General features: G+C 55.1%; 2 protein-coding genes and 1 long non-coding RNA gene across 6 annotated transcripts in view; 2 read left to right on the forward strand and 1 right to left on the reverse strand.

Annotated features, from left to right (window-relative positions):
• Positions 1 to 18649, forward strand: part of PITPNM3 (PITPNM family member 3) — a 96886-nt gene extending 78237 nt beyond the window's left edge. The window contains exons 8-19 of the mRNA XM_027848705.1: positions 2176 to 2360; positions 2845 to 3017; positions 3679 to 3849; positions 4935 to 5129; positions 6071 to 6219; positions 11015 to 11131; positions 12867 to 12983; positions 13733 to 13881; positions 14191 to 14340; positions 16980 to 17163; positions 18115 to 18243; positions 18341 to 18649. Of these exons, the coding sequence (XP_027704506.1) occupies positions 2176 to 2360; positions 2845 to 3017; positions 3679 to 3849; positions 4935 to 5129; positions 6071 to 6219; positions 11015 to 11131; positions 12867 to 12983; positions 13733 to 13881; positions 14191 to 14340; positions 16980 to 17163; positions 18115 to 18243; positions 18341 to 18649 (2028 nt within the window). The remainder of the gene's footprint in view (positions 1 to 2175; positions 2361 to 2844; positions 3018 to 3678; positions 3850 to 4934; positions 5130 to 6070; positions 6220 to 11014; positions 11132 to 12866; positions 12984 to 13732; positions 13882 to 14190; positions 14341 to 16979; positions 17164 to 18114; positions 18244 to 18340) is intronic.
• Positions 18650 to 21785: 3136 nt separating this feature from the next.
• Positions 21786 to 22995, forward strand: LOC114033282. Its single transcript, XR_003567954.1, has 2 exons — positions 21786 to 21848; positions 21927 to 22995. It is a non-coding gene; the product is annotated as an uncharacterized LOC114033282 (long non-coding RNA).
• A 493-nt stretch (positions 22996 to 23488) lies between these two features.
• PIMREG (PICALM interacting mitotic regulator) lies at positions 23489 to 26427 on the reverse strand. 4 transcript variants are annotated; one of them, XM_027848826.1, is made up of 5 exons: positions 26380 to 26427; positions 25456 to 25748; positions 25069 to 25361; positions 24776 to 24883; positions 23489 to 24053 (listed from the first exon to the last, which is right to left on the reverse strand). In XM_027848826.1, the coding sequence occupies exons 2-5, from the start codon at positions 25723 to 25725 to the stop codon at positions 23951 to 23953; spliced, it is 774 nt and encodes a 257-aa protein (XP_027704627.1). In that variant the 5' UTR covers positions 25726 to 25748; positions 26380 to 26427; the 3' UTR covers positions 23489 to 23950. The 4 variants fall into 4 exon arrangements, with proteins under 4 accessions (XP_027704627.1, XP_027704624.1, XP_027704626.1 ...); XM_027848825.1 differs by lacking the exon at positions 26380 to 26427 and adding an exon at positions 24349 to 24401 and having other exon boundaries at positions 23963 to 24053; positions 25456 to 25813; XM_027848824.1 differs by lacking the exon at positions 26380 to 26427 and adding an exon at positions 24349 to 24401 and having other exon boundaries at positions 23966 to 24148; positions 25456 to 25813.
• Positions 26428 to 27659: the final 1232 nt, after the last annotated feature.

A 27659-nucleotide genomic window follows, 5' to 3' on the forward strand; every position in this document is an offset into this window, starting at 1 on the left:
GACTGGCCTGATCAACCAGTCAAACACACTGTACCTTGGCCCTGACACAGTGATGTCATTTGGGTCCTCTTCAAGCACCAAGGACAACACCCAAGCAATTAATTTTTTATTTCCCCATCGGTGATATTTTCTCTGTCTTTTCTGGCCAAAGCTCCTGCTCCTTGGTAGAGAAAGCAGAAGAAAAAGAGCTGTGGAATCTGATAGTCTTTCTATAATCACTTATCATTGTCCTGTCCACCTGAGCAGAGGCTCTAGCCCTACCTTAGCCTGCTGCTTATCCCTTCTCTCCGTCTCAGTCTCTGTCTCTCTGTCTCTCTCTGTCTCTCTCTCTTTCTCTCTCTCTCCCTCTCCCTCCCTCTCTCTCTCTCTGTCTCTCTCTGTCTCTCTGTCTGAGTCTGTGATGTGTGATGGCCCAGAGAAACCCCCCGACCAGCTCAGATCAGCACCTGCTCTGGATCTCAGAGTCTTGGAGCGCTGCCCAAAGATAGCACTGAGGGCCTCATGGGCTTGTCTGGTGCCCCACAGCCAGTGTGCCTCCAAGGCTAGATGACCCCGGGTTTCCTGGCTCTGAAGCTGGTACTTTACCCACTGCTCAATGCCACCTTTCACAACAAAACCCTCCTTTCTCAGCCTCCCCCAACATAGCTTTCTAGAAATTCCTTGGTCTCAGTTCCTTGGGAGCCTGGCATACCTGCCTCTCTTATCCCATCTTCTGAGTGTGTCCTCTCTTTCTTTCTATTGTCTGTAATATAAGTTGGCTGCTTGGTGACCACAAGCTACACAGGCTTCTTCGGGAAGCTTCTCTCTGTACTTTTTGTCTTCAGAGTTTTGTTCCTGGGATCTTCTCTTGGTCTCTGGAGTGACTTTCTCTTCAGCATTTTAGACTGTGAGATCCTCCCTGCCCATTCTGGGAACTCCTGGAAACCCATTCTCCTCAGATCCTGGGCACAGCTTAGACTGGGTCTAGCCTCCCTCACCTACGATGGAGAGGCTGCTTGCCTCCAATTCATTCTCACCACGTATGCCCCATCAGCCTGTTTGTTCCTCCTTGTCAATCTAAATGAGATCAGAATCATGTATCCCCTCTTTGCCTCCTCCTTTTCAAGAAGGAAATGAACATTAAGGGAAGCCCAGAATGTCTTAGCAGTTCTGCTCTCAGCAGTAAGAGATGTCCAGATGGCTGAAGTCTCCTGCACCCCCATCTCCTTCCCACCACCATATCATGCTTCCAGGGTGTTTCCAGAACACATCTCCCTTTCTTTCTTCTGGCTGGGTGGACTATAAAACACTCCTACAACATGGCAGTGCCCTTTAAATATCTCTAGCACTGTGAGGTAAAGGTGGTAATAGATTTTCTGGATACCACCAGAGAACAGAACTAGTACTAATTAATGGGTGGGCATTACAGAGAAGCACATTTGGACTCTTAGAAGTCATATCTGAGCTGTTCCTGAGTGGAACAGTCTGACCCTTAGCATCACCGAAGGTGGTTAGCCAAAACCTGGATGCCCACTTGTTAGGGTTGTCATGGAAGGGGCTTCTGCACTGGAGAGAGATGGGTCTAGAACAGTGGTTCTCCAAGTGGGATCCAGGGACCCCTAGGGTCCCTAAGACCCTTTCAGGGGGCCTGTGAGGTCAAAACTATTTTCATAATAATATTAAGATGTTTTAATTTTTAATATGGTAAATAGTGGTAGATGGAACCCACATGGTCCTGAGATCAAAAAGTCTGAGAAATGCTAGAGTAGAATGATGTCAGAGACACTTTCAATGCAGAAGTTCTAGGGACACCAGCCTCTCTAGGACACTACCCAGGATGACCATGGTGCCTCCCATCCAGAGCCATTGTCTCAGAGTGGAAGCCCTGGTTCGGGGAGGGGCTGTCCCACCCTCTGGGAAGGAAGGGATGCCGAAAGGAGCCTCTCTGCCTCCAACTCATTCCCTCCTCAGGGCTCCAAATCCCACCATTAGTGATCCTCCCTTCGAGGTTCTTCTCTTTAAAAGCAAACAGTTCAGGGAGGCTGAGCTCCCTCAGTGTGGACATTTCGGGGTGGCTGCCCTGACAGGCCCCACAGGAGGAGAAGAGAAGGGAGAAAAGGTTGCAGGCACTAGGGGCATTCTCAGGGCCACTCCATCCTCTGGGGGCAGCTTTATTGTCTCTTGCTCTGTTCAAAGGACAACCCAATCTTGTCTGAGGAAGACTGTAGCCTCAGTGACACCACACGCCTCAGTAAAAGCAACATTGATATCTCGGGGACCTTGGAGGATGAGGAGCCCAAGATGTCTCTGCCTCGGAAACAGAGTGACTCATCTACGTACGACTGTGATGCCATCAGTCAGCACCACACCTTCTTGTCCAGGTGAGGTCTCTGCTCCTGCCAGCTCCTGCCAGCTGAGCCCTAGTGGTCACACAGGCCTGGGGTAGAGGTGTGACTCACAGGGTCTCAGGACTAGGAGGGCTCAGAGGCCTCTGGTTCAGGCCTGACCTGAACTCCTACTGGACCAGGAATCCCCTCTGCAGCACACCAGGCCAGTGGTCATCCAACTGAGGCCCAAAGCCCTCTGGTGAGGGAGAGTACTGCCCCGGCCACTCTGGGACAGCCTTCTCTGTGGGGAAGTTCCAAGCCCTGTGGCAGCAGTTGTGCCTCTGAGCAGGCAGCGGCCGGGTGTGCAGCTGGCCCACTTCACTCTGCGACTTCCTGGGCAATGCTGGGATTGGCCAGTTCTGCCTGATGCTGCTTAGCGGCAGACCCAGTGGGGCCAAGGCAGCTGCCCCGAATCCTGGGATGGGGACCTTCTTGCATAAGCTTCTCCCTGACCCTTAGCTTCTTTCCTTTGGCTCAGCATCCACTCCAGTGTTCTGAAGGACAGTGCCGAGCCCACACCAGCTGGGGCCCCCCAGCTCTCAGAAGCCAACCTGAGCCGATTTGACTTTGACGTCTCGGATTTTTTCCTCTTTGGCTCCCCGTTGGGCTTGGTGCTGGCCATGAGGAGAACGGTCTTGCCCGGGCTGGATGGTGAGTGGGGCCTGTGACTGCTCAGCAGAGGGTGATAGCCAGGCCTTCCATGGCACCACGGCAGGTGAGGTGTCCCTCAGGGGAGCCTGCACAAGAATCCCTACCTTGATCCCTTTTTAGGGATGTGGAGCTCACTCCCTTCTAGAGTCACCCATTCTACTTAGGGTCAACTCTCGTCTTTGGGAAGCTTTTCCTAACTAGGCTTTCCTACAGCTACCCCAATTCCTCTCGGTCCTACCCTCTGGGGCCAAGTGGAACAAAGCTAAGCCCCCTTGTGTCCTAGAGCCATGCAGGAACTTGAAGGTGGCCATCGTACTCCCCAGAGCCCTCTCTTCTCCACATCATGTTCTTTTGACATGCTCTCATCTGACGTGGGGTTCAAGACCCTTCAGCCCAGGGTGGCCTCCCTTCCCCCTCTCTCCCTCCCTCCCTCCCTTCTTTCCTTCCTTCCTTCCTTCCTTCCTTCCTTCCTTCCTTCCTTCCTTCCTTCCTTCCTCCCTCCCTCTCTCCCTCCCTTCCTTCTTCCCTTCATTCCTTCCCCCCTCTCCCCCTTGAAGGGCCCTGCTAGGTCTTCCCGAGCAGAGGGAGGAAGGGCATGCATGGCTGAGGGCACCCTCTACCCTTCTGGAGGGAGTCATGTGTCATCTGTTACTCCCTATAGGCTTTCAGGTCCGGCCTGCCTGCAGCCAAGTCTATAGCTTCTTCCATGCAGCTGACCCTTCGGCCTCAAGGCTGGAGCCTCTGCTGGAGAAGAATTTTCACTTGCTGCCCCCAGTCAGTGTGCCACGCTACCAGAGGTTCCCGCTGGGTGATGGGCAGTCTCTACTCCTAGGTACCAGTCTTTTCCCCCAATGTCCTGGGCATTTTATTAATGTGGGGCCACGAGCTGGCATGGGGAGGAGGCCCAGGCTAGGTGATCAAGATGCCTACCATCCCGGGGCTTTGGCACAGACACACCTTCAGCTGACGTACTCTCAGGAAAGCAGAATGGACTGACCATAGCCACCCAGCACCATCTCCATTCTCTCAGTGGGGGCTGGTGTCCCTACTCCTGGGCAGTGGCCAGCTTGGCCAGAAGGACACACAGCACCTCTGGGGTAGATACCCCAAGAGAGAATTGGGAGAACATGTTATTATCACACCAGAGGGTCTGAAGGCTAGACCCACATGTGTCTAAACCTTCTCCACTCACGTTCTTTCTTTGACACCACATAGAGATTCACAGAATCTCTGAGAGCAGCTAGTTCAGTCTGTCCTCAGTGGTTCATTCCACAATACCCCCAGACTCTACTTCAATACTTCCAGGGATAGGGAACCCATTACCTCACTTTGAGGGCTGTCTGTTCCCTTTTGGAATTTGTCTTGAAAGATGACGTGCCAGGTCTTCCTTACCTGACTCCTTTAAATGTACTGGTAGCCCCCAGGCCTCCCAAGAGCTGTCCCTGTTCCTGCTCCCTCGAGTCAGGAGTGGGCTTCCTTGTCCCTCACGGTTGGTGGAGTCTTTCCTACCATTAACTCCATCCTCCGTGCCTGGTTTGGATGGGCTGGACCAGCTCTGCTCTCTAGGTGGCTAAAGGCTAAAGGCTAAAGGCTAGAATCTCCTCTGGCTTCCTGGAAGCCCTGGCTGCCTTGTTCTATTGATTTAGGCATGTTGTTCCCCTGTAGCATGTCAGCTCCCTGAGGGCAAAGATCATCTCATTTGGGGCTCTACATCTCTAGTACCTGGTGCTTAATAGATGCTTATGGAATTGAACTGAGTTGAATTGACTCCTATGATCCTCAGGCAGGATAAAGTAACTGAGTTTATGGTTCTGTGGGGGGAAGCAGGGAAGATGAGGTCGCCAGCTGCTCTGGAGATAGGATGCCTAGGTGGGAGAGGAGGGCCACACTCTCACTAGGTTTCCCTTTCCTGTCTAGAGGACACTCTGCAGGCCCACAGCTCCCTGTTCCTGGAAGGCTGCCCGGCTGACAGCCCATCTTCCCCGGATGCCCCAGCCCTGGCCCTCCTGCCTCCTCGGCACCAGAGGTCAGGAAGGAGGTTCAGTGTGGACAGCTCCAACAGTGACAGCTCAGGATCCAGTGAGAGTCTGCCGTTGGCCAGCATGGCTCACAGTGAGTAAGAGGGGCTTGGGAACTGTCCCCCAGCCCCTGTGTTAGGGCCCACTAGAGGAGCCTCTCCTCTTTGGCCCTCCTGTCTGGCACACAGAGAGTAAGGGGGGCTCAGGAGCTGTCCCATAGCCTTGGTGCTAGGCCCCAGGGCAGGTCCTAGAGGAGCCTCCCCTCCCTGACCCTCCTTCTGTTTGGTACACAGTGAATCAGGGAAGCTCAGGACCTGGCCCTGGTGCTGGGCCCCAGAGGAGCCTCTCCTCTCTAGCCTTCTGTCTGTGTTCCTCTGAAGGTAGAAAAGAGGAGCTGTAATTCAGACCTTTGAGGAAATGGAGGAAGCCCAGCACACTCAGGTCTGCAGACTAGCAGCTGTCGCGTGGGCAGTTGTGGCTGGCTGGGCCAGTCCAGGCAGATTGGCTGCAAAGGCACAACCTGATGCCCAATCCTGGGAAGCTCTCCTCCGATCTGGGCTATGAGCACCCAGGTGATGGAGCAGTGGGGCAGACAGCTATGGCTGCCTAGACTATGCCCCTCAGGAGTGAGGGATACGAAGGTGGGGGTCCTCACTAGAACAATGCCTCAGTTCTTCTAGGCCCTGAGACTTTGTGGCACTCTTCCTCTGCACGCACACCCGTAAATCCCCTCCATCCTAGCACACAGTCTTCAGGGGTGAGCCCTCAGGACCTTCACCCATTTGCTGTGGGCCCATCCACAGGCCTACCTAGCACGTGCCAGAGCCTGAGCTCCCAGGACCTAGGCTGTGCTCCCCTCCCCAGGCTACAGTGAGAACTTCCTTGTCCTGGCTCCTGGTTGTGTTCCTAGCTTTGACACGGGCCTCAGTTGGATGGGAGCGTAGCCTGTCACACAGGGGACAGGGAAGCTTTGGACAAAGCCCCCAGCATGGTCCGATGCCAGTGTAGACACTGTGCCCTCCTCTGTTTCTGCAGTTACCTCCAAATGGTGGGGAACCAAGCGGCTAGACTATGAACTCTACTGTCCCGATGTGCTCACGGCCTTCCCTACCGTGGCCCTTCCCCACCTCTTTCATGCCAGCTACTGGGAGTCCACAGACGTGGTGGCCTTCATCTTGAGACAGGTACTGGCTGCTGGCTGCTTCCCTAGGTTAATAAGAGAGGGGCTGCGGAGGGCTGGCTGCCCAGCCTTGGCCACCCTTTGGAGCATCCTTGAGCTTGACATCTGGGAGGGGTACTCTGTATGTCCATCTGTCTGTTCTGTCTGTCCATCACCAGCCAGCCCTCTGGGGCCCTCTGAGCACAGACCTGGAGTCAGCACGGGCTGGCAGAGGGCTTTCTGTCCTCATCTTCACCCCAGTGCCAGGCCACGGGGGGGCGGCCCCCCAGGTGCTCATCTCTGTTCCTTGGGGGCCTCCTTTCATCTCTGAGTCTGAACTGCTTGTGTGCTGACTGGGCGAGGCAGAGACTTCTGAGCATCCTTTTCTGTGACTCACAGTGTGTTGGGGGCTGCCATGTGAAAAGAATTCTCATCCAAGTCTTTCTACCTGCAGTGGCTGGCCTGTCCCTAGGGGCTCCCTCCAGGACCTCAGCTCTGAGCAGGGAGTCTCAGCCTCAGGGCAGAGGCATCCTGGTTTGAGGGCTAGGGTCTTTGGCAGGAGGTGGTACTGCTGCTGGGCCCTTGGGTACCCTAAGGAATTGTTCCACTGATTCCCCTGATCTGGAATTAGCCAAGATAAAGAAGGGTTAGAGCAGGAGGTGAGGAAACTGAGGAAGCCCAGGGAAGGGAGGGACATGCTCAGGCTCTCCTGCCTCCCAGGCCAGTGGGTTTTCCCTGCTGCCTCTCAAGGCTAGGGAAGCCACAGGTTTTTTTTCCTTCTATTTAAGTTGTAATGATGATGATAGCTCACATTTATATAGCACCATTTTGTGCCAGGCACTTGTGCTAGGCACTTTACAAACATTATCACATTGGATCCTCACAATGCCTCCTCCTGGGAGGGAGGTGCTTTTATTCTCCCCATTTTGCAGGTGAGTAAACTGAGGTAAACAAGGGTTAAGTCACTTGGCCAGGATCACACAGCTAGGAAGTGTCTGAAGGCGCATTTGAACTCAGGCCTTCCTGACTCCAGGCCTTGAAAGCCAGAGAGGAATTTTATTTTTTTTGTAAGTTTCTAAGTTTATTTTAAACTTGAATACAAAATAAGAAAAGAAAAAAACATTGCCATGTACACAGTAGACCATAAGAGAGGATTCAGTATAAAGCAGCAAATTTCAATTTTGAGAAAGCCCATATAATAAATACTCCACACTGTTTGCAAAGCTGCCCAGCTTTTCTGTGCTTCTCTGTTGGTTTTCTTTTGTTCCCTGCTGTGCACTTTCTACTTTATCCCCCCCCCCGAAGGCTACAAGTAAGCACATATATGTATGTATTAGATATATGTATATATACATACGTGCATACACATGTGGATATTCTATAAACATGTGCAGATGTACACATATACACTCATACACACATATGTAAGACGGCACTATGCTTATTTCCACTTCTCTGTTTCTCTGAAAGTGGTGAGCATCTCCTTAACAGAGAGGAGTTTTGGTGGGATGGTGCAGGAATTGGGAAGTTATGAGGGTTTTCTGAACTGAGGAATTCCATTACCTTACCAAGCAATATTCAATGAAGACAAGTCTTGGTTCGTTGTGTGGTACCAGGGTTGGGGTGACAAAACTCAGACTAGAGCCCAGATAAGGAGGAAGGAGATGGAGGGGGCCAGTATCCTCAGGATTGCAGGGTTGGAGTGACCTCAGAGAAGCCGCCAACAATGATGGGAAGTCTGGAGAGCAGGAAGGTCTGGTCTCCAGCAGCTGTGAAAAGAAATATTTGGGCTTCTGCCGTGACCTGGGCCCTTCTGTCTGTGCTCAGAGGATGGACTTTGGGGACGGTGTCTGCCCTGCCCAGACAATTGGGCAGAATCAGAGTGTCCTTCCAAAGGGCCTGCGTGGAAAGCGGATCTCCCAGCCTGGCCTCAGATTCGGCTCGTTAGTCTCTCCACTTGCTGCTTGGCGAGCTCCCTTAGGAGTGCCTGACATTAAAGGGAATGAGCTCAGGAGGAAAACCAGCCCCAAGCCCCAAGGACTCCTCATTCTGGGAAAGAATCACGTTGGATTTTCTCCTTTTTATGTAAAAATGACCAAAGTCTCACCCGAGGGTTTGCCTCCACTCCGCTGATTGTGGAGCAGCACAGAGCATTGTACACTTTGTGAGAGATGCTGCCTCCTGCCTGGGGCTGTGTGAGATACTCCCCTCCCCTCACTAAGTGAGAGACCCTATGTAAGACCCGCCTCTCCACGTGGGAGATCCTGGCCTTCTGCCTGCTGAGGCCCAGAGGCCTCCGTGCCCATCTTCCAGCTCAGATACCTCAGACCCGGGACACTTTTCTCGTTGAGGAAAAGGCTGGAGACAATGACTGGGGACCTCCCATGTTGATCATCTCTTAGGCTGTCACAGAAGCCTTCATGTTTGTGGTCACTTTCTAGCTCCCTTTAGCACAGGAAGACTCGAAGACACTTCCCAATTGTCCAGACCCTTCTCCCCCTTTCCCTTGGGGCTCCTTCCCCTTGAGGATGAGAACAGAGAGAACCACTCACAGGAAATCTGACACTGGGTCATTCTCAAAGATCACCAGAGCCTGGGCCCTAATCTGAGAGGGATCTGGTCAGCCTCTGCTTTACAGATGTGGAAACTGAGACTCCAAGAGATACTGGGATTTGCTCGTGAGATTCTTTACTTCTGTTCGCCGAATGTTCATGAGGGGCCCCAAGCACTAGTCCATGTGCTCAGCCTTCAGGATACAGACAGAACAATGGGGCTCACTGGGGCCTTCTAGAGACAGTGCTTTCTCTTGCCTTTGCAGGGTGGGGGAAAAGGGAGAGATGGGACCTTCCTGGTGCCCTTCCTCCCACACTTCCCCTGACTCTACATCTGGCCAGCTTTGTCTATGTCCAAAGGGAACAGCAGACATTCTGGGGACCTCTCAGCATGAGGTTCAGCTGAGTGGTACTGAGAGAGAGGATCTCTCAGGAAGATCTGAGTTCAAATTCTGCCGGAGACACTGTCTGAGCCTGGGCAGATCACTTCTCTCTCTGGCCTCAGTTTGTTCGTCTGTCCAATGGAGCTGGTAATAGCCCCAACTTCCCAGGGCTGTTATGAGGATCAAATGAATTAACATAGATATGGTGCTTGGCAAGGCTTAAAGCACATAGAAATGCCCACCTTCATTATTGCTGAGATCCTTATTCCAGGACCCACAGGAGCCTACCCCTCTTCGGTCACTGCATGAGCTTCTGGTGCCTTGGAACACAGGGCTTGGGGCTTCCATCCTGGCCTGGTCACTGCCTCTGGTCAGGCCATGGGGAGGCCTGGCAATCTGCAGGGCCAGATCCTGAGAGGAAGCCCCAGGTGGCAGGTTGGTTGGTGGTCAGTTGGTCAACAGGTATTTATTAAGTCCCTAACATGTGCCAGGCACTGTGCCAAGCTCTGAGGACAGAAAGAAAGGGGAGGTGCTCCCTCACAGTCTAAGGGGGAGTGGGAAAAAACAGGTAAATGTACAAACAAGATGGTAAATGACAGCTGATGGGGGTGCTATGAGCATTGGAGGTGGGGCAGGGCTGGGAAAGTCTTGGAGAAGATTGGGATTTTAGCTGTGACTTCAAGGAAGTCAGAAGACAGATGAGAGTTCTAGGCATGGGGGACAGTCCGAGAAGATTTGTGGAGTCCAGAAGTGGAGGCCCTGGGTCATTGAGAGTGGGGTGGGGGAGAGGAGGCCAGTGTCACTGGGTCACTGAAGGTGGGGTGGGGGAGGGGGGCCAGTGTCACTGAGTCATTGAGGGTGAAGTGGGGGAGGGGGGCCAGTGTCACTGGGCCTCTGAGGGTGAGGTGGGGGAGGGGGGCCAGTGTCACTGAGTCACTGAGGGTGGGGGGGCCAGTGTCACTGGGCCTCTGAGGGTGAGGTGGGGGAGGGGGGGCCAGTGTCACTGGGCCTCTGAGGGTGAGGTGGGGGAGGGGGTTGGGTTATACGGACTTTGAAAGCCAAACAGAGGTTGGTGCATTAGGGAACCACTGCAGGTGGCAGACTGGGAGATGACGTAGTCAGACATGTGCTTTAGGAAAACCCTGGTCTCAGAGGGCTTGTGAGGGAAACATGGTACAATGAGCCCTGGATTCAAATCCTGAATCTGCTTCTTACTACCTGTCAGACCTTAGGCAAGTCACCTGCCTTCCTAGGCTTCCTCAGTTTCCTTCTCGGTAAAATGAGGAGGCTGTACCAGAGGCCTCCCAGCTCTCAGTTACCCCTCCCACCCCACCACACATTTCTGCCTACTTTGTATTTCTTTTCTTTACTTTGTAGGTCTATGTAACTGTCCTTGTGGTCTCCCCCTCCCCTTCAGAATGCCTGGAGGGATTGTTGCCTTGTCTTTCCTTTACTCCCAGCAAACAGTAGGTGCTTACTAAGTGCTTGTAGCTGGATTGACTAGTTCAGTCTCTGACCCTGTGGTCTCAGTGTGTTTCTCTGTGTGGCCCCAGGGTAACCGCCCTGCCAGCATTTCCTCTTTGCTCCTAAGACAGTCTTGTCATTCCCTTCCCCCTGCCTCCCACCATCTTCATTTTTTCTGTGTGGCCCCCGAGATGCCTCCCATGGGTCCATGTTTCCTTTCTTGGCTCTAAGGTAACTCCCCCTGATCCCTACTGGCAAAGCTTTCTCACTATTCGGTGCCTCCTCTCTCTATCTCGGCGGGGGGGGGGGGAGGGAGAACAGGAGGCACCAATGTGTGTGTGTGTGTGTGTGTGTGTGTGTGTGTGTGTGTGTGTGTGTATGCTTGTGCGCATGTGCACGGGTGTCTGCTGTGTCACTGTAGGTGATGCGCTATGACAGCCGGACTGTCAAGGAGAGTGATGGATGTGACCCCTCCACACTGAGCCCATCCAACCCCAGAGAAAAATGGCTGCGCAAGCGGACCCAGGTCAAGCTGAGGGTAGGTGAGGATGGGCGCCCCGGGAGGGAGAGGGGTCTGCGGCTGCACCCGGCCCTACCTGCCCTGAGGACCTGGCCAGGCCTCCTGATGGAAATGCCCCAGGCCGCAGGAAAGTAGGCACTTCAGGAATAGGCTGGTGTTTCCCTCAGGGTCTGGCTAGGCTGGAGAGTGGGAGTGAGCCCTCACCCTTGGGACCCTGGCTCCTCCCAGAGACGCATGGGTCCTTCTGAATGTCTCTTGTGTCCTTCCACCCCCACTCAGGGACAGGGGAAGGAGCAGCAGATGTGGGCACTGTCCTGAAGGACCTCGCAGAGTGGGCTGGGAAGAGATGTGCATTATTAGAGAACGGTGTGATGGCAGATAATAAAGGGTTAGACTCCGTGCTCAGGTGCTGAAGCCAGCCAGCTAACATTGATGAGGAGCCTGCTACATGCTAGGCCCTGGGCTAAGTGCTGAAGGACTTCAGAGAAGGCAGAGAGCAGTGGGAGCTTTGGCCTTGTGGGTAGGGAGGACTTCCTCGGTCAGAGGGGGAGAGGGGCAGGGGGCTGGAGGAACAGAAGGAAAGAAGGTGCTCGGTGGGGGCCTCAGCTGCCTTAGCAGGCAGGCACTGTCTCAGCCCTGGGGAGTGGGCTCTACCTTGTTGGTGCGCTCCCCTGAGCAGTGATGCACACATTCTCCAGGCCAGCCACCTCTGCAGCCTCAGGTATACCTGGTCAATGATGCCCCTAGGTGCTCCTCTTCCCAGAAATCCAGACACTTCCCGAGGGCTGACCAGCACTTTGAAGGGGATGGGTAGCCCGATTCCCCCTCCTTGGGGTTTCTACTACATGTCTGACATGCAGGAACCTCATATCTCATGCTATTCCTCAGACCTGAGACCTTACTTGGGGGCTGTGGAGTCAGGGGAGCGGGTGCTCCTGAGACCTACAATATGGCTTGTAAAGCCCCCTGCTCCCATCTCCCTCCATAAGTGGGCCAACAGGACTGTCAGGTTCTACCCCCTTAACCCTATCCCTAAATTTGCACACTGCACCTCCCCTAAGCTGGGGTCACCAATACCTGTTCCCTCCAAGATGTGTGGCAGAAGAGAGCTTGTGGGTAGAATGCTGGCTGAAGGAAAGGGGACTCATGGGCATTGGCACCTTACCTGGCTGTGTGGGCTTTTGGGCCAAGGCTGCATGATCCCTGTGAAGGCTGCAAGGGTTTCTTTTGTTAGCCTGTGGAAACACACCTTAGAGCACCTGATAGAATAGGTGAACAAATGAAACAACATTTATTAAGCACCTACTGTGTGCCAAGCCCTGAGTTAAGTGCTGTCACTAAACAGGCAAAAGCAAAAGTATTCCCTGCCTTCAAGGAGCTTACAATCTAATTGGGGGGAGACAATAATGCTTATGGGGAGATATGGGGGGTTGGTTTGGGGAGATGGAGTGATGGAGGGTAGAGTCATAGGGCAGTTGAATGACACCCACTTTTCAGTAGAAATGATATGAAATCTACTATTCCAGAACCAGAAAGTATGGGGGGAGGGAGGTGAGGGTTAGATGCCTGGGGGGAAGAAGACATCGGGGAGCAAGTTGGGCCAGCCTAGAAGCTCCAGATCCCAAGAGGTGTCCTCCAATGGAAACTTCAGGATAGACATGTTGGCTTTATACCATCCTTAGTAACATTCCTTGGACGTAAAGCTGGCCACATTGTACTTGGATAGGCTGAGCCAATATCCCTGTCCTTCCAGAATGTAACGGCCAATCATCGTGCCAATGACGTGATTGCTGCAGAAGATGGCCCACAGGTCTTGGTGGGACGGTTCATGTATGGGCCTCTTGACATGGTGGCCCTCACAGGAGAAAAGGTATGGAGTTCTGGGCCCTGGCCCTGTCTGCCCCACTGGACCCAGTTTGTGCTGCCCAGATAGCTTGGATGAGGGTAGAAGGAGACCCTGGATGCTTCTATGTAGGCACTTCTCTTTCTTCCCACTGTCTGTCTTGGACCCATCTTGGCATAGAGCAGAGATGGAATCCTTATTGGGAGTTCCTGTCTGCACCCTATATTTGTACAGGGCTGGGAATAATTCCCAGACCCACATTTGTATCCCTGTCTGGGCTTACTCCTCCAAGTCAGGACCTTCCCTACTGAGGGTCTGGCCAGAGATGGTGACCATGCCCCACAGGCAGTGGGCTGCCAGACCCTGTCAGCAGAGCTGCAGACCAGGGCCAGGCCCACAGGCATTTGCTGTCAGTATCTTCAGTGCCAAAGGCTTCAGGGTGCCTGGTCTCTGCCTGTGTCAGGAGCTACTGCCTCTCCAGGCTTCTCAGGCCTAGGCCCAGGGAGGCCTGGTCAGGCCAGCTGACTCCCCCGGGCTCTTCTCCCTTCCATGGGGGTTACACAGGCCAGTGCCTTATACAAACCACAGGGAACCTGACCAAGACCTGGGACCCATGGGGACAAAGCTTGGGTCCTGGCCCCTTTGGGGGACTCAGCACCCCCCAGAGGCTTCCTATGATAGGGCAGTCCTGGGGCCCGTGGGGACAGAGCTTGAGTCCCCAGGTCCCCTTGGGGAAGCTTAGCTGGCAGGACCTTTGCAGCTCATCTGCCCCACAGGTGGACATTTTCGTCATGGCAGAGCCATCGTCAGGGCGCTGGCTGTTCTTGGACACAGAGATTACCAACAGTAGTGGACGCATCACTTACAGTGTGCCCAGACCTAAGCGGCTTGGGGTCGGGGTCTATCCCATTAAGATGGTGGTCAGGTAAGGTGGTTCTCTTCCTACAGGGCTTCCTTCCCCTGCTTCCCCAGGCCCGGCTGTCCTGTTCCATCTCATTCTCCACTCAGTGCACTCATTCCAACCCCCCCCCCGCAAGCTGCAGAGAGTTTAGAAGAAGCTGACCTCGCACCCACTTTCCCAGGAGGTCCTGGGTGAGGTGACTTTGACAGGGACCAGCTGTCAGCAGCCAAAATGGAAAGGAGGGGCCTCTAAGCTATGTCCCAAACCAGCCCTCTGGGGAAGGGCAGAGGGTCCTGGAGCCACTTCAGGCCAGGCCCCCTTGTGCTTTTGCAGGGGTGACCAGACCACGGCCATGAGCTACTTAACCGTGCTCCCCCGGGGCATGGAATGTGTCGTGTTCAGCATTGACGGCTCGTTTGCAGCCAGCGTCTCCATCATGGGCAGCGACCCCAAGGTCAGGGCAGGAGCTGTGGACGTTGTTCGGTGAGAAACAGTTACCCCTCCCCCAGCCCCCATGTCGTAGGCCCTGGGGGAGAGTGTTTGGGCAAAGGCCCACCTGCAGAACAAGCCAGCAGTGAAACTGGGTTCTACTTTGCCCTTTCCTTCCTGTACTTCTCTTGTTTAGCCCACCTGGGAATCTGGGGACCTGGGTTCCAGTCCTGCTTATGTCCTTCACCTTTCTGGGCCTCAGTTTCCTCATTTGTCAAATAGGGAGAACAACCCCTGCCTGGGATGCTGTGTGGATAACAAATGAGAAAGAGCTTGGTGCATCAAGCACATGTTCCCCGTCAGTCAGTCAGCAAGCATTTATTAAGCACCCACTATGCGCTAAGCACTGTGCCAACTGCTGGGGATACAAAGAAAGGCAAAGACAGTCTCTCCCTCAAAGAGCTTACCATCTAATGGGGAAGACAACAAGCAAAGAATTATGTACAAATTAACTATAGTCAAGATAGCCAGGAGATAGTTAATGGGGGAAGGCATTGTCATTAAAGGGGATCAGGAGAGGCTTCCTGGAGAAGGTGAGATTGTTGTTGGGACTTAAAGGAAGTTGGAGAGGTCAGTGGGCAGAGCTGAGGAGGGAGAGCATTCCAGGCCTGGGGGATGGCCGGAGAGAATGCCCAGCCTGGAACTGAGAGATGGAGGGTCTGGCTGGTGGAACAGCCAAGAGGCCAGAGGCGTGGGGCTGAAGAGTGCTTGTGTGGGGGGGAGTGGGGAGGAAGGAGATGGACACTGTACAGAGACTAGAAAAGTGAGGGGGTAGGTTACTTTTTCATTTTTATTTTCAGTTCCAAATTCTCTTCCTCCCTCTCACTTTTCCCCATCTATTGAGAAGGCAAGAAATATAATGCTCATTATATGTATTTCCACATTAGCCATGTTGTAAAAACAAAGACAAACAAGAAAAATAAAGTGGGAACAAATGCCTCCATCTGCACTCTGAGTCCATCAGATATTCCTCTGGGGATGGAGAGCATTTTTTATCATGGGTTCTTTGGAATTGTCTTGGATCATTGTATTGCTGAGAATAGCAAAGTCTTTCACAGTCGATCATAATACAGTGTTGCTATTACTGTGCAAAATGTTCTAGTTCTTCATTTTGCATCAGTTCATGTAAGTCTTTCCAGGTTTTTCTGAAAGCATCCTGCTCATCATTTCTTATAGCACAGTAGTATTCCATCCCAATCATATACCACAACTTATTCAGCCATTCCTCAATGTATGGGCATGTCTTCAGTTTCCAATTATTTGCCACCACAAAAAAGCTGCTATAAATATTTTTGTATATATAGATCCTTTTCCGTTTTCTTTGATATCTTTGGGAACAGTTCCAAATTGCTCTCCAGAGTGGTTGGACCAGCTCACAATTCTACCAACAGTGCATCAGTGTCCCGATTTTTCCACATACTCTTTAGCATTTGTCATTTTCCTTTTCTGTCGTCTTGGCCAATCTGATAGGTATGATATGGTACCTCAAAGTTGTTAAAATTTGCATTTGTTTAATTATTAGTGATTTAGAACTTTTTTTGTATGATTTATAGGTAGCTTTGAGTTCTTCTTCTGAAGATTGTCTGTTCATATTCTTTGACCATTTCTCAACTAGGAAATGGCTCTTATTTTTGTAAATTTGACTCAGTTCTCTACATATTCAAGAAATGAGACTTATCAGAGGAACTTGCTGTGAAAATTTTCCCCCAGTTTCCTACTTTTCTTCTAATTTTGGCTGTATTGGTTTTGTTTGTGTAAAAACTTTTTCATTTCATGTCATTAAAATGATCCATTTTACCTCCTATGAACCTCTCTATCTCTTGTTTGGTCATAAATTCTTCCCTTATCCATAGATCTTACAGGTAACCTATTCCATGCTCCCCTAATTTGTTTATAGTATCACTTTTTATGTCTCAGTCATGTAGGTATTTTGACCTTATCTTGGTATATAGTGTGAGGTATTGGTCTGTGTCTAGCTTCTGTCAAACTGCTTTCTACTTTTCCCAGCAATTTTTGTCAAATGTTGAGTTCTTGTCCCCAGAGCTTGGATCTTTGGTTTTCTCAGACACTAAGTTACAGTAGTCATTTACTACTGTGCATTGTATACCTAATCCACTCCACTGATCCACCCCTCTGTCTCTTAGGCAGTACCAGATTGTGTTGATGATGACCACTTTGTAATATGGTTTGAGATCTGGTCCGGCTAGGCCACCTTCCTTCACATTTTCCCTCCTTGATTTCCCTTGATATCCTTGACTTTTTGTTCTTTCAGATGAATTTTGTTACTATTTTCTCTAGCTCTATAAAGTAATTCTTTGGTCGTTTGATGGGAATGGCCCTGAATAAGTCAATTGATTTCATTAATATTGTCATTTTTATTTCTTGGTTTATCCTTATCCATGAGGAATCATTATTTCTCCAGTTATTTGGCTCTGTCTTTGTGTGCGAAGTGTTTCGTGATTGTGTCCATTTGGTTCCTGGGTTTGTCTTGACAGGTAGACTCATGGATTTTGTATCGTCTGCAGTTATTTTAAGTGGAATTTCTCATTGTATGTCTCACTCCTGGACTTTGTTGATCACACACAGAGATGCTGATGATTTGTGTGGGTGTATTTTATATCCTGCACCTGCAGGCACTGGCAGGACCTGGGCTATTTGATCCTCTACATCACTGGGCGGCCAGACCTGCAGAAGCAGCGGGTGGTGTCCTGGCTGGCCCAGCACAACTTTCCCCAAGGCATGATTTTCTTCTCTGATGGGTTGGTGCATGACCCCCTGAGGCAGAAGGCCATCTTCCTCCGGAACCTCGTACAGGAGGTGGGTGCAGGGTTGGACAGGAAAGGGCAGGACAGGGCAGGACTGGACAGTATAACATACCCAGCCGTGTCATGGGCTTCCTGAAGGAGGTGTCAATAGCTCAGAGCCTTGAAGGGAGCTGGGAACTCCAGAAGGGGCACTGAGGAGGGAAAGGATACTAGGGGAGATGGCCTTTGCAAAGGCCCTGAAGTAGAAGATGTATGTCGTGTGGGGAACAGCAAATATCACAGCTTGGCAGATGTGTCCCATGCCCAGACCTGCTTTCTGGGGGGTGTCACCTCAGTGAGCCCAGAGCCAACCTGACCACAGCCTACACCTGCCACCAGTGGCTGGATCTATGGCAGCTCACCCAAAATTGAATTGGTACCCTAAAGATTGGCTGACTGAGCAGTGTGCCTGGGGGCCTGGGTCCAGGGTCCAGATTCTGAGGATGAGATGGTGGCTGAACCTTCAGCTGCCTTAGACCAAGAAGGCCACAGACTCATCCCTCAGGGTCATAGAGATCACCCCTTGGCCCTCCATTCAGAGTGGAACTCTTCTTACCTTCCCTGCCCTGAGTCTTATCCAGTCATGACCAATGGGGGAGGCCGAGGGAGAGGCCTTATGGAGCTGAGGGAACAAGGGGACCAGGCTGCTGTGGGGCTAGACCGAGCCAGATCTCTTCAGTCAATGGGGAGACATTACCTAAGTTCTGGGGTGCAGCCCATATTAGGCATCGGGGGGAAGAAGGCATTATCTTGAATCTTTGGGCACAGCATGGCCGGGGACATTTCTAGTGTCTTATCAACAAGCACTCAGTGATTTGGTAATGAAGCAGGGAGACTGCTGAGAGTTGGGGGGCGGGGGCTCCCTAGTCTGACTGGCAGCTCGGGGAGTCCCTGGCATGTGCCAGCAGCCTACTGGGCTCCACTGGTCTCAGTCTCCCTCCTGGGGGTTCTACCTGCTTTTCAGTGTTTCATCAAGGTCAGCGCTGCTTACGGCTCCATGAAAGACATCTCTGTCTACAGCGCTCTGGGTCTGCCCCCCTCCCAGATCTTCATTGTGGGCCGCCCCACCAAGAAGTACCAGCGTCAGTGCCAGGTACTAGCGGGTGTGAGGTGGGGGCAGCTAGTCCCAGACAAGGGCTCCTGGGGAGGAGGTCGCACGGTCCCTTCTGAACCTCCCCTTGTTGCCTCAGTTTCTCAGTGAGGGATATGCGGCTCACCTGGCCTTGCTGGAGTCCAGCCACCGGGCCCGGCCCAAGAAGAACAACTCGCGAGTGATCTTACGCAAAGGCAGCTTTGGCCTCCACTCTCAGCCTGAGTTCCTGCGAAAGAGGAACCATTTGCGTAGGACGATGTCCGTCCAGCAGCCCGAGCCGCCAGTGGTCGCCCCGAAGCCCGAGCGAGCCCAGAGCCAGCCCGAGTCGGACAAAGACCATGAGCGGCCCCTCCCCGCAGTGGGCTGGGCCCGGGGTGGCCCGCACAAGTTCGAGTCGGTGCCCTAAAGTCTGGGGCTGCCTTCTTGAGTGGGAGGCCTGCCTGGAGGAGGCGGAGGAGGAGGGGGGGGGGGGTCAGGGGTCAGTCTGCCTTCTCCCAAACACAAGGAGTTTTTCTTCTTTGTTCCCCGCCCTGTGTCTGTCCAGAAATGGCCCCTGGGGAAGCTGTGACCCAAACCTTGCAAGCGTGGGCGCTCTGGAGTGTGTTTGTGAGGGTGTGAAGCCGCCCGGGCACTGCTTGTGGCTTGAGGCAGTGGTAGCCCTGGGAACAGAATGAGGGGCGCAGCAGGTGACCAGTGCTCCCTCCTTAGTCCCTGGAGACTAACCAGCTGCTGGGGGAGGGGGAGATGGGCAGGCCTGATGACAGCAGCCCCAGCTGTGGTCCAAGAGCTGGCCTCATCTCCCCAGGATTGGGGTATTCATTATCGTCTGTATAGGTTTTGGGACTTTCCCCGACAGGTTGTGCAGGCATGGGAAAGGCCTGTGGCCGGGGGCCAAGGCTCTCGATACGTGTCCACAGGGGGACCTGCGTCCCCTGGTGGAGTGCTGAGGTGATGGGGGGAGGGAAGAACCATATGCCTGGGTCCGTCATGCTTTCTGATGGCCAGCAGGGCTCCAGTCCCCCCCGCCCCAGGGAAGTCTTAGGAGATGCTATCACTGCTGGTGGCAGCCCTCGCTCTTCCCATGGCAAGGTCTTGGCCTGCAGAGCCCCCAAACACTGTTTGCAAAGTGGCTGCTGCTGGTACCATGGAGCCTTCTCTTAATGGTAGGTGGCCGTCTTTGTCAACATCTCCCGCTAGGGGCTGGTGCTGACGGTGCTGTCCCCATCCACGCTCATCTGCTGCCCTCTCCAGGGGGGCTTAGGGTCACGTTAGGTTCCCTGAATGAACAGCTCAGGACTCTTCCGCCCTGAGTCCCGTCCAATGTCCTTCTGTGGGCTCCCTCCACCCTGACCCCACTGGACTACAGTGAGCAGCCTCGGGGTCTAGCCCCGGCTCTGTCACGGTGTGACCACAGGCAAGTCTCTTGCCTTGAGGGGCCTCAGTTCCCTCACCTGTCAAATGAGGGCATGTGACTTGATCAACTCCGGGATCTCAACCCATTCTCTACCAGTGATTACGACGGATGGTCTCTGACCTCCAGTCCACCCATTTTGGGGATGGCCCTTTGGGTGCCCTAGTCCCGATCCCCCTCCCCATCCTCCCCTGACCTGCCAAGCTCAGCACTACCATCGTCGTGAATGCTCGCCCATGTCAGGTGGTCAGTGAGGGAGCTATTTTAGGACAGAGGGAAGGTTTGAAAGAGGCCAGTGGGAGGGTGGGAGGGCACCCTGGGCTTGCCAGCCATCTCCAGGGAGCCTCTCCTGTCTCTGTCTGGAAGATGAGCTAGGACCTGCCTGCCCGAGCCACTTCCTGTCCAGCGCACACCTTCACTGTGACCGTTGGTGTCTGACTCCGCCGGGGAAGCCCTTCTCGAGCCCCGCTGCCCCTCGCAGGCTGCCAGAGCTGCTTCTGGATGGATCCAGGCTCACCTTTGTCTTCTTTCACTCATTTATGTGCCCACCTGGTTTGTGCCTGGAGGGTCTCAGGGGCCAAAGCCCCTGTGCTGATCTGTTCCCCAGCTCCATTCCTCCTGGCCTTGGCCCCTGCCTCCCTCACAGGCCTGACTGATGCCCGGCTGGCACCTGGCCAGCACCTGGCTGATGCCTGGTTGGTGCCTGACTAGCGCCTGACTGATGCCGGCTGGCTCCCTGCCCCAGCCTACGTCCCAGCTCTTTCCTTGGGCATTTCTTGGGTCTGGAGCTGGGACAGCGCCTCCATACTGGGGAAGCAGCTGCGGATGGTTGGGATGGCCCAGCTCGCTTTAGCCTTGGTCTGGTGAGCACAGCGCCGCTTCTGTCTCATGTCTACCTCTGTTAGCCAGGGAGCAGACCATGCTCTGGCCAAACTCTTCTCAGCCTGGACCACAGATGTCCATGAGCAGCAGTCAGTCAACAAACCTTTATTAATTAAGTGCTTACTGCTGACCACCTGCAGGGTGCCCTCCTCAGCCGCAGTCCCTTTTGACTGCTGGGCTGACCACCAGACATGCTTCTTTTCTGTAGGTCACTCCTGGCCAGGCCCGTCTCCCCTGGGGATCAGCGCGCATCTCGGCAGAGCTCTGGACGAGCGGTGGAGGGGTGGAGGGGACTTCATCTCTGTCCAGTCTTCTTGACCTGGCTCAGCAGGGGCTCCACACTGGAGCGAAGTATTGGCACGCACAAGGTCCTGGTTCATTAGGAGGGCCCTGGCCCAGGCGGCAGCTTTGCCCTGAATTGCATTCCCCAGCCCAGGCCCCTGCCTTATGGGGCTGCACTGGAAAGGGCAAAGTGAATCTGGGGTCGTCCAGGGACTGGCCTGCCATGGTTCCTTCACAGATCAGGGCTCCTTCTCAAGGCCATGGGGGCAGGTTTGACTGAACCCAGAGGACTTCAGGTCCCAGGTGGAAGGCATGTGGACTCTTCTGTTTCTTCTTGGAGGATCAGCTGAGCTCAGTGCCAAGGGGTCTAGGGGAGAGGCCTTGGGGGAGCCCTGTTGGCCAGTTGTCAATCAGCAGAGTTGGTCCAGCACCCTCTTTGAGGTTCTGCCATCTCATCTTTCTAAGCAAGGCTGGGCTTGGGGCAGGGCTACACCCATTTAGAGTTAAGGGTGCCGAGGGCCTACTGGCAAACTTCCCATGTTCCCAGGGAGCCAAGTCAGGATGCTAATGCCCCCCAGTGAGGATGCTGGGGTACTCAGCATGCTGGCCTGGGCCCCTCCTCACACCAGGGCTGGGGGAGGCTCCTTTTGTTTTCCAGAGCCTGCTGCACCTGCCCCACTAGCCCCATCCCCTTCAGGCCCAACAGCAGCAGCCTTCTGCAGCAGGGGGGGACCCTTCCCAGATACCCACCTCACCGCTTGGGCTGAGATTGTGTGTACATGTGTGCGCGGTGTGTGCAGGTGTGTGCGTTTGTGTGCAGCTCCCCATCCCTCATCTGACTGGTTAGTCTGCTGTCTTCCCGTGAAGCTGGAGAAAACGTACTTAGGTGAGGGATGAGCACAGGTGACCCCCAGCCCAACCCACCCATCCCAAACGAGGCAGGCTCTGCTGCTCCTCCTAACCACCCCTTCACCCTACTGCTGACAAGGCTACAGCTCTAGGCATGCCATCCCCTGGCTGCCCACCTAGGGTCTGCCTGTGCTTGGGTCCCAGGAGCCAGGGGCATTCTCTGGCACTCCTACTGCCATCCCCTGGCTGCCCACCTAAGGTCTGCCTGTGCTTGGGTCCCAGGAGCCAGGGGCATTCTCTGGCACTCCTACTGCCATCCCCTGGCTGCCCACCTAAGGTCTGCCTGCGCTTGGGTCCCGGGAGCCAGGGGCATTACTGCCATCCCCTGGCTGCCCACCTAAGGTCTGCCTGTGCTTGGGTCCCGGGAGCCCAAGGGCATTCTCTGGCACTCCTGGGGACCTAGATCTGTTCACTGCACCTGCCCCAGGGGAAGGGTCTTGTTCATACATTTTATTGGATAGCTCGCCTTTCCCTTCAACCAATACCTGATGATTCTGGCCTGGGGGGAACAAAGGTCCAAAGCTGCTCCCAGAAGGTTCTAGAGACTTGTGGGGGGCTAGGAGGGAGCCCTTGGCTGGGCAGGAGGAGGCGGTTAAAAGCGATGTCATCTTATCACTTTGAGGCCCATGTCCTAACTCGCCATCTGACTTGGTAAGATGGTGGCTCAGTCCTATAGAAATGCACAATGGTCACCTTCCACGTGCTTCTGGGGCCTTCTGCAACTTCCCCGCATCGAGTGTTTGCTTTGCCTGCATATCCCTTTCTTCCTTCACAGATGAGAGGGGAGGCTTGGAGCCCCAGCCTGATAGGGGCATGGCTCTGCCCCCCAGTTCACCCCCCTCTCCCCTCAGACTCCTTGGGCCTTACCCTTTATCTCCCACCCCAGATCAACCCCCCACCCCTTTTTTCTGAGACCTAGACTTCCGTGGTCCTGTTGGGGTGGGAGTGAAATCGAGACCTCGGGTGGCTTTTGGGTAGGCAGCTGGGGAATCCCAGAGCCAGCGAGGATGGGCCAAGTGAGCCGTCCTGGCTGACCTCTGTGGGTGCGTGGGCAAAGGAAGGCAGCCGTGCTCCTCGCCAGGGACCCCCACTTCACCAGGGTCTCTGGAAAGATGTCCTCTTTCTCTCGGCCCTTGTGATGGTCTCCATTAATTCCATATAGTTTCTAATATCATTTGTCAGTGAGGTTCTGTGGTGACAAAGGTTCTTTCTTATGCCACTCTTGTACAAAGTGGGTCTAAACATGTACAATACCAGATTTCTCAGAACCAAGGTGTTGTGATTTTTACAAAGTGTCTCACTTTTGATGGGAGCTGGTCTTTGCCTCTCCAGTGCTGTCACAAATAAAAACCTGCCTTGCCTTTGAGGATGCTGATTGGTGCTCCCAGAACTGTCCTGAGCCTCTGGCTATGCTCTGACTAGGGCTGGGGCGGCTCCCCTGCCCGACCATGGACACTGCTTTCACACGCTTACCCAGCCGTGGCTTAGAAGCTCAGCCCTGCTCCAGATCCTCCATTCCCTGGGTACGAGGAGTGGGGTTAGGTATCTGGGGAAGGGCTCATTGGCTTGAAGAGACAGAGGCCAAAGGCCAGCACTGGCTCACCAGGACCCCCACCTTCTAGGCCCAAGTCCAAGTGTAGTGAGGTCCCCGCCAAGGCCCCATCCCCCATCCACATGTGTAGGTGCCATTCCCTGACTACCCCTAGACCAGACAGACTTGGACTCTCCCCAGCACCCCGCCATGAACCAAAGACCCTGCAGTAGGAAAGAAGAAACAATTTATTATCAATAGGGGATAGAAGGCCAAGGCAGTGCCGGGCTGCAGTGGTTTTTAACACACAGAGTTGAAGCAAGGGGCAGGGTCTATCAACCCTAAATCAGCAAGTCAAGCCTGGGCGGACAGGCAAGGGTGGAGCCAGCCTGGGGGCTGGGAGTGGGTATAGGGGGTACCTCCAAGCCCAGCCTGGCAGTAACACCATCCATGGCTGGGCGCAGCTGCTGCTGCACGTGCCCATGCATGCCACCTTGTGGCAGCAGCCCCTTTCTGCCCACGGTGGGAGTGGGTTTGCAGAGGAAGCCCTCTGGAGGCAAGGAAGAAGCTTCAGTCCAAACGTGAGGTTTGTGGGTGCCCAAGCTGGAGAAATGCCCTGTGGGTGTCTGGCCAGGGATCCACCCTCCTCTCTAGGGGATCACACCTTAACGTCGGTGGCCACAATCCACCAGTCATGGGCGCCTCCGTCCAGATGTCCAGGGGCGCCTCTCAGACTGGCTCACGGCCCTCAGGTTATGGGTCATGAGCAGGCAGTAACGCCCTATTGCTTGTTTCCTGTGGAAGACCAAGGAGCTGTCAGTTCATAGGGCCAGCCCCGCCCTCTAGTTCTGACAGCTCGGACGCCTCCTCAGGCTGGACACCAGAAGACCCTGCCAGGGTGGGAGAGGGACAGAGGTGAAGAGCTGGGGCTCATCATGCTGGCTTAGTTAGGGGAGGGGCTGCTCCAGCTTCCCTGAGAAACTCTCAGGCAAGGCTGGATGCAGCCTTGGGTCCCAGGAGATGTCCCCGGGTACCTTCAAGACCACCCCCGCCCCTGGGCACTGGCCAGGCACCGCCCCCCAGCCTTTACCTGCCATGCCCGTGCCCCCTCTTCAGTTCTGAATGAGAGAAACAGTCAAGTCACTAAGACAAGAGATAGGAGAGGAGGGAGGAGGCCGTGTTACCACTCACATGCCAGGGAGCCAGAGGGCAGGGTGCAGGACCCCAGCCCAGCCCCATCCTTCCTGGCCTTGGGGCCCCCAGACAAGGCTGGATGTGTGTGTGAAGTGTTCGGAGGGGTACTGGCAGGATATCTGGGAACCAGGCTGTGCTGGGACCCCTAACTCCAGGACAGGGAGGGCTCCCTGTACCCCCGAAGAGGGCACTCCTGCCCTGGCTGTTAGTGTGGATAAGGGAAGGGCTTTCAGCAAGGCAGGGGCCACGCTCTCTACCTCAGGTTTGGGGCCTCTTCTCTGCCTCCCCCCAACCCCGAGCCCAGCCCACGGGCCCACACTCGCCTCTCATCTGTGGCGATGGCCTCATCAAAGGCTTGAGACAGGCGCTTCAGCTGCTGGATGCCCGCGGCCACAGACTCCACCTCCTCTTCCTCCTCCAAGCACCCACCTCTGGACAGAGCAAGCACCAATCAACTGGTCAGGAAGGGCGCAGCAAAGCCCCGGCAGCCAGGCCTCCCCATCCTGGGCTCCCAGGGGCCAGACGGCGCCCAGGTGGAATCTGGACCTGGAGACCCACGCCGGCCAGACTGCCTGTCTAACCCCCATGGGGCAGGGGCCCTGTTGGTCTGGCTTGCCTCATGGAGCAGAGAGGAGCTGGGGATGAATATGGGCTGCGGAGGGCTGCTTCCCGCTGGGAGCGCCTCCGCAGAGGAAGGAGGGGGTCCTTGGTGATCCATCTGGAGAGCCTTCTCAGCCCTGAGCCCTGGGATGAAGGGGTGGGGGTCCGCCATCTGGCCCCAGAGCCTGGCGAGGGAGCCCCTGACAGCCCGGCACTCCTCCTCCTCCTTCTCGTTGGGTGTGGGATCCCCCCGTGGCCATGGCCCGTTTCTCTCCTCTGGCTGCCTCCCTGGTATGACTTCTGGATTTTCTGTAATGGACACATGCACTGGGTCAGCCAGGACGGCTGTCCAGTGGGCGTGGCTGGGCTGTACCGACGCCCGGGGGGGGCCCATCCTGGGTACCTGAGCCACAGATCCCAAGGCCTTCCTGGCTGAGCGGCCGGCCCCCTGTGATCTCTCTGAGCCTTCCAGAGGCTCCCAGGATGGCCCGTCCTGAAAGTTGGCGTCGAGGACACTCAGGGGCAGGCGTCTGCTCAGGCGGGTGCACAGGCTGTCCAGAGAGCTGGCCGGTGGCTTCCGCGGGCCCGGCTCTGGGCTCTGATTCTCCTCCGTCAGCATCTGGCGGCTTCTGCGGCCTCTGGCCACTCCCAGACCCTGCCACACCGAAGTCATCCCTGCCTTGGCCTGGGACCTACCTGCGGGGCATGGAGAGCAGGACCATGAGCCTCCTTGTGGGTCACTCAGTAGACACATGGGCCTGCTGTGGACAAAAACAGGGCAGCCCAAGCTGTGCCCCCTGCCCCACCCCCCCAGCCCTCTCCACTGGGGGTGGGGGTGGACAAAGAGACCTCTGTGTCCAAGGGGAGGGGTGCCCCGCCCCCACAGGGCCCCCCAGTACTGCAGCACCCCGGCTGGGGGATGGGCGGGGAGGACAAGGAGGCCTTTGTGTGCATGGGGGGGGGTGTCAGAGGCCCAGTGGGACCCCTGCCCCTCCCTGCTGCCTGGGGGGTGGGGCGAGTGCTGTGGGAGCTTGAGGACATGAGAAAGGAAAGGGAGGGTCCTAAGTGGGGGGAAGAAAGCCCAGTGCTCCCCTCCTTTGGGGGGCTATTTGGACAGGGGGGACATGGGGGACAGGAGGAGGACAAGAAAGCCTTTGGGCGTGGGGGGCTGAAGGGGGACAGGGACCCTGCCGCCCTTGAAGGGATGGGGGGGTGTCAGGGGCCCAGCCTCCCCCCCACTTTGTGCTGCTCCTTGCGGGGCAGCGCGGAGCCTGGGCCTCAGTTTCCCCATCTAGCCCCAGATCCTGGTCGGTCCTGGATCTCCTACCTGCAGTGCGTCCGCGGCCGCCCCACGTCCAGCTCCTCTACCCACCAGGTTCAAACTGGCCGCGGGGCCCGGGCCTACAGCCCATTGGTCCAATGCTCTGCCCCGGGACCGCAGTGTGCCCTCCCATTGGTCCATTGGAACCTGCGGGAGGAATCCTCTTCTGCCATTGGTCCGAAGCTCCGCCCCCAGTGCGCAGCCCATTGTTCCGATGCCCCAAGCTACCCCGCCCCAAACCTGCAAAGAGCCTCACCATTGGTCCGTTGGAGCCGAAGGGAGGAGTCCTCTCCTGCTATTGGTCCCCGCCCCGAGCCCGTAGCGCCTTCCCACGGGTCGGTTGGAGTCGCTTCCTTGCTGTTTGTCAGTCTGGCCCAGGGCCAAGCTCCCAGAGGGAAGGTGGAGGCTTTGGAGTGGGCTGGGGGAGGGGGAGGGGGAGGGGGAGAGGAACTGAGCGGGGAGGGCTTCTGCAGCCCTGGCCGGCCAGAGCGGGAAGTGATCATCCGGGCCAGTCAGCCACAAAGCATTTCCACATTGGCGGTTTTTGAAAACCCTGGTCTCAGGCTGCCCTCGATGGCTTCCTGGCCGGGCCTCTCGAACTGCTACTGACCGTGGGACCAGGGCTCCTACCTCATCTTCCTCCGCAGCCGCCGAGTGGCCAGTGATCTCGCAATGGCCTTTTCTCCGTCCTCATTCTCCCTGACCTCTCTGCAGCCTGGGACACTCTCTCCTGAATTTTCTTCCCTCTGGGTTTTCAGGACATCTCTCTGTCTCTCTGTCTCTTTCTCTCTGCCTCTGTCTGTCTCTCTCTTCTGCTTCTCCTCCTCTGTCTCTCTGCTGGATCCTCCTGCACATCATGCCCTCTGACCATGGGTGTCCCTCAGGCTCTGTCCTGAGTCCTCTGCTCCTCTTCCTCAGCTCCCATGCATTAAATGGCCCTCTCTATGCTGACGATTCTCACGTCTCCCTGGCCTGCCCCAGTCTCTGCTGACCTTCAATCTCGAATTTCCAACTGCCCTTCAGACATCTTAAATGGGATGTCCAGTAGATATCTTAATCTCATCAGCTCCAAGACTCAGTTTGTTATCTTTCCCCTACACCACCCTACCCTTTTCCCTTCCCTTTTACTGTAGAGAGCTTGGGCATCCTCCCAGATCCTGAGCCCAGCCGTCCTAGACTCCTCACTCTCTCTCTAACCCACCTATCCAGTGTGGTGCCAAGGCTTGTCGATTTCACCTCTGCAACATCTCTAGTTGATTTCACCTCTGCAACATCTCTAGTTGATT

The sequence above is a fragment of the Vombatus ursinus genome, unplaced genomic scaffold, assembly GCF_900497805.2.
Source record: "Vombatus ursinus unplaced genomic scaffold, bare-nosed wombat genome assembly UNPS02006874.1, whole genome shotgun sequence".
NCBI classification, from domain to species: Eukaryota; Metazoa; Chordata; class Mammalia; order Diprotodontia; family Vombatidae; genus Vombatus; species Vombatus ursinus.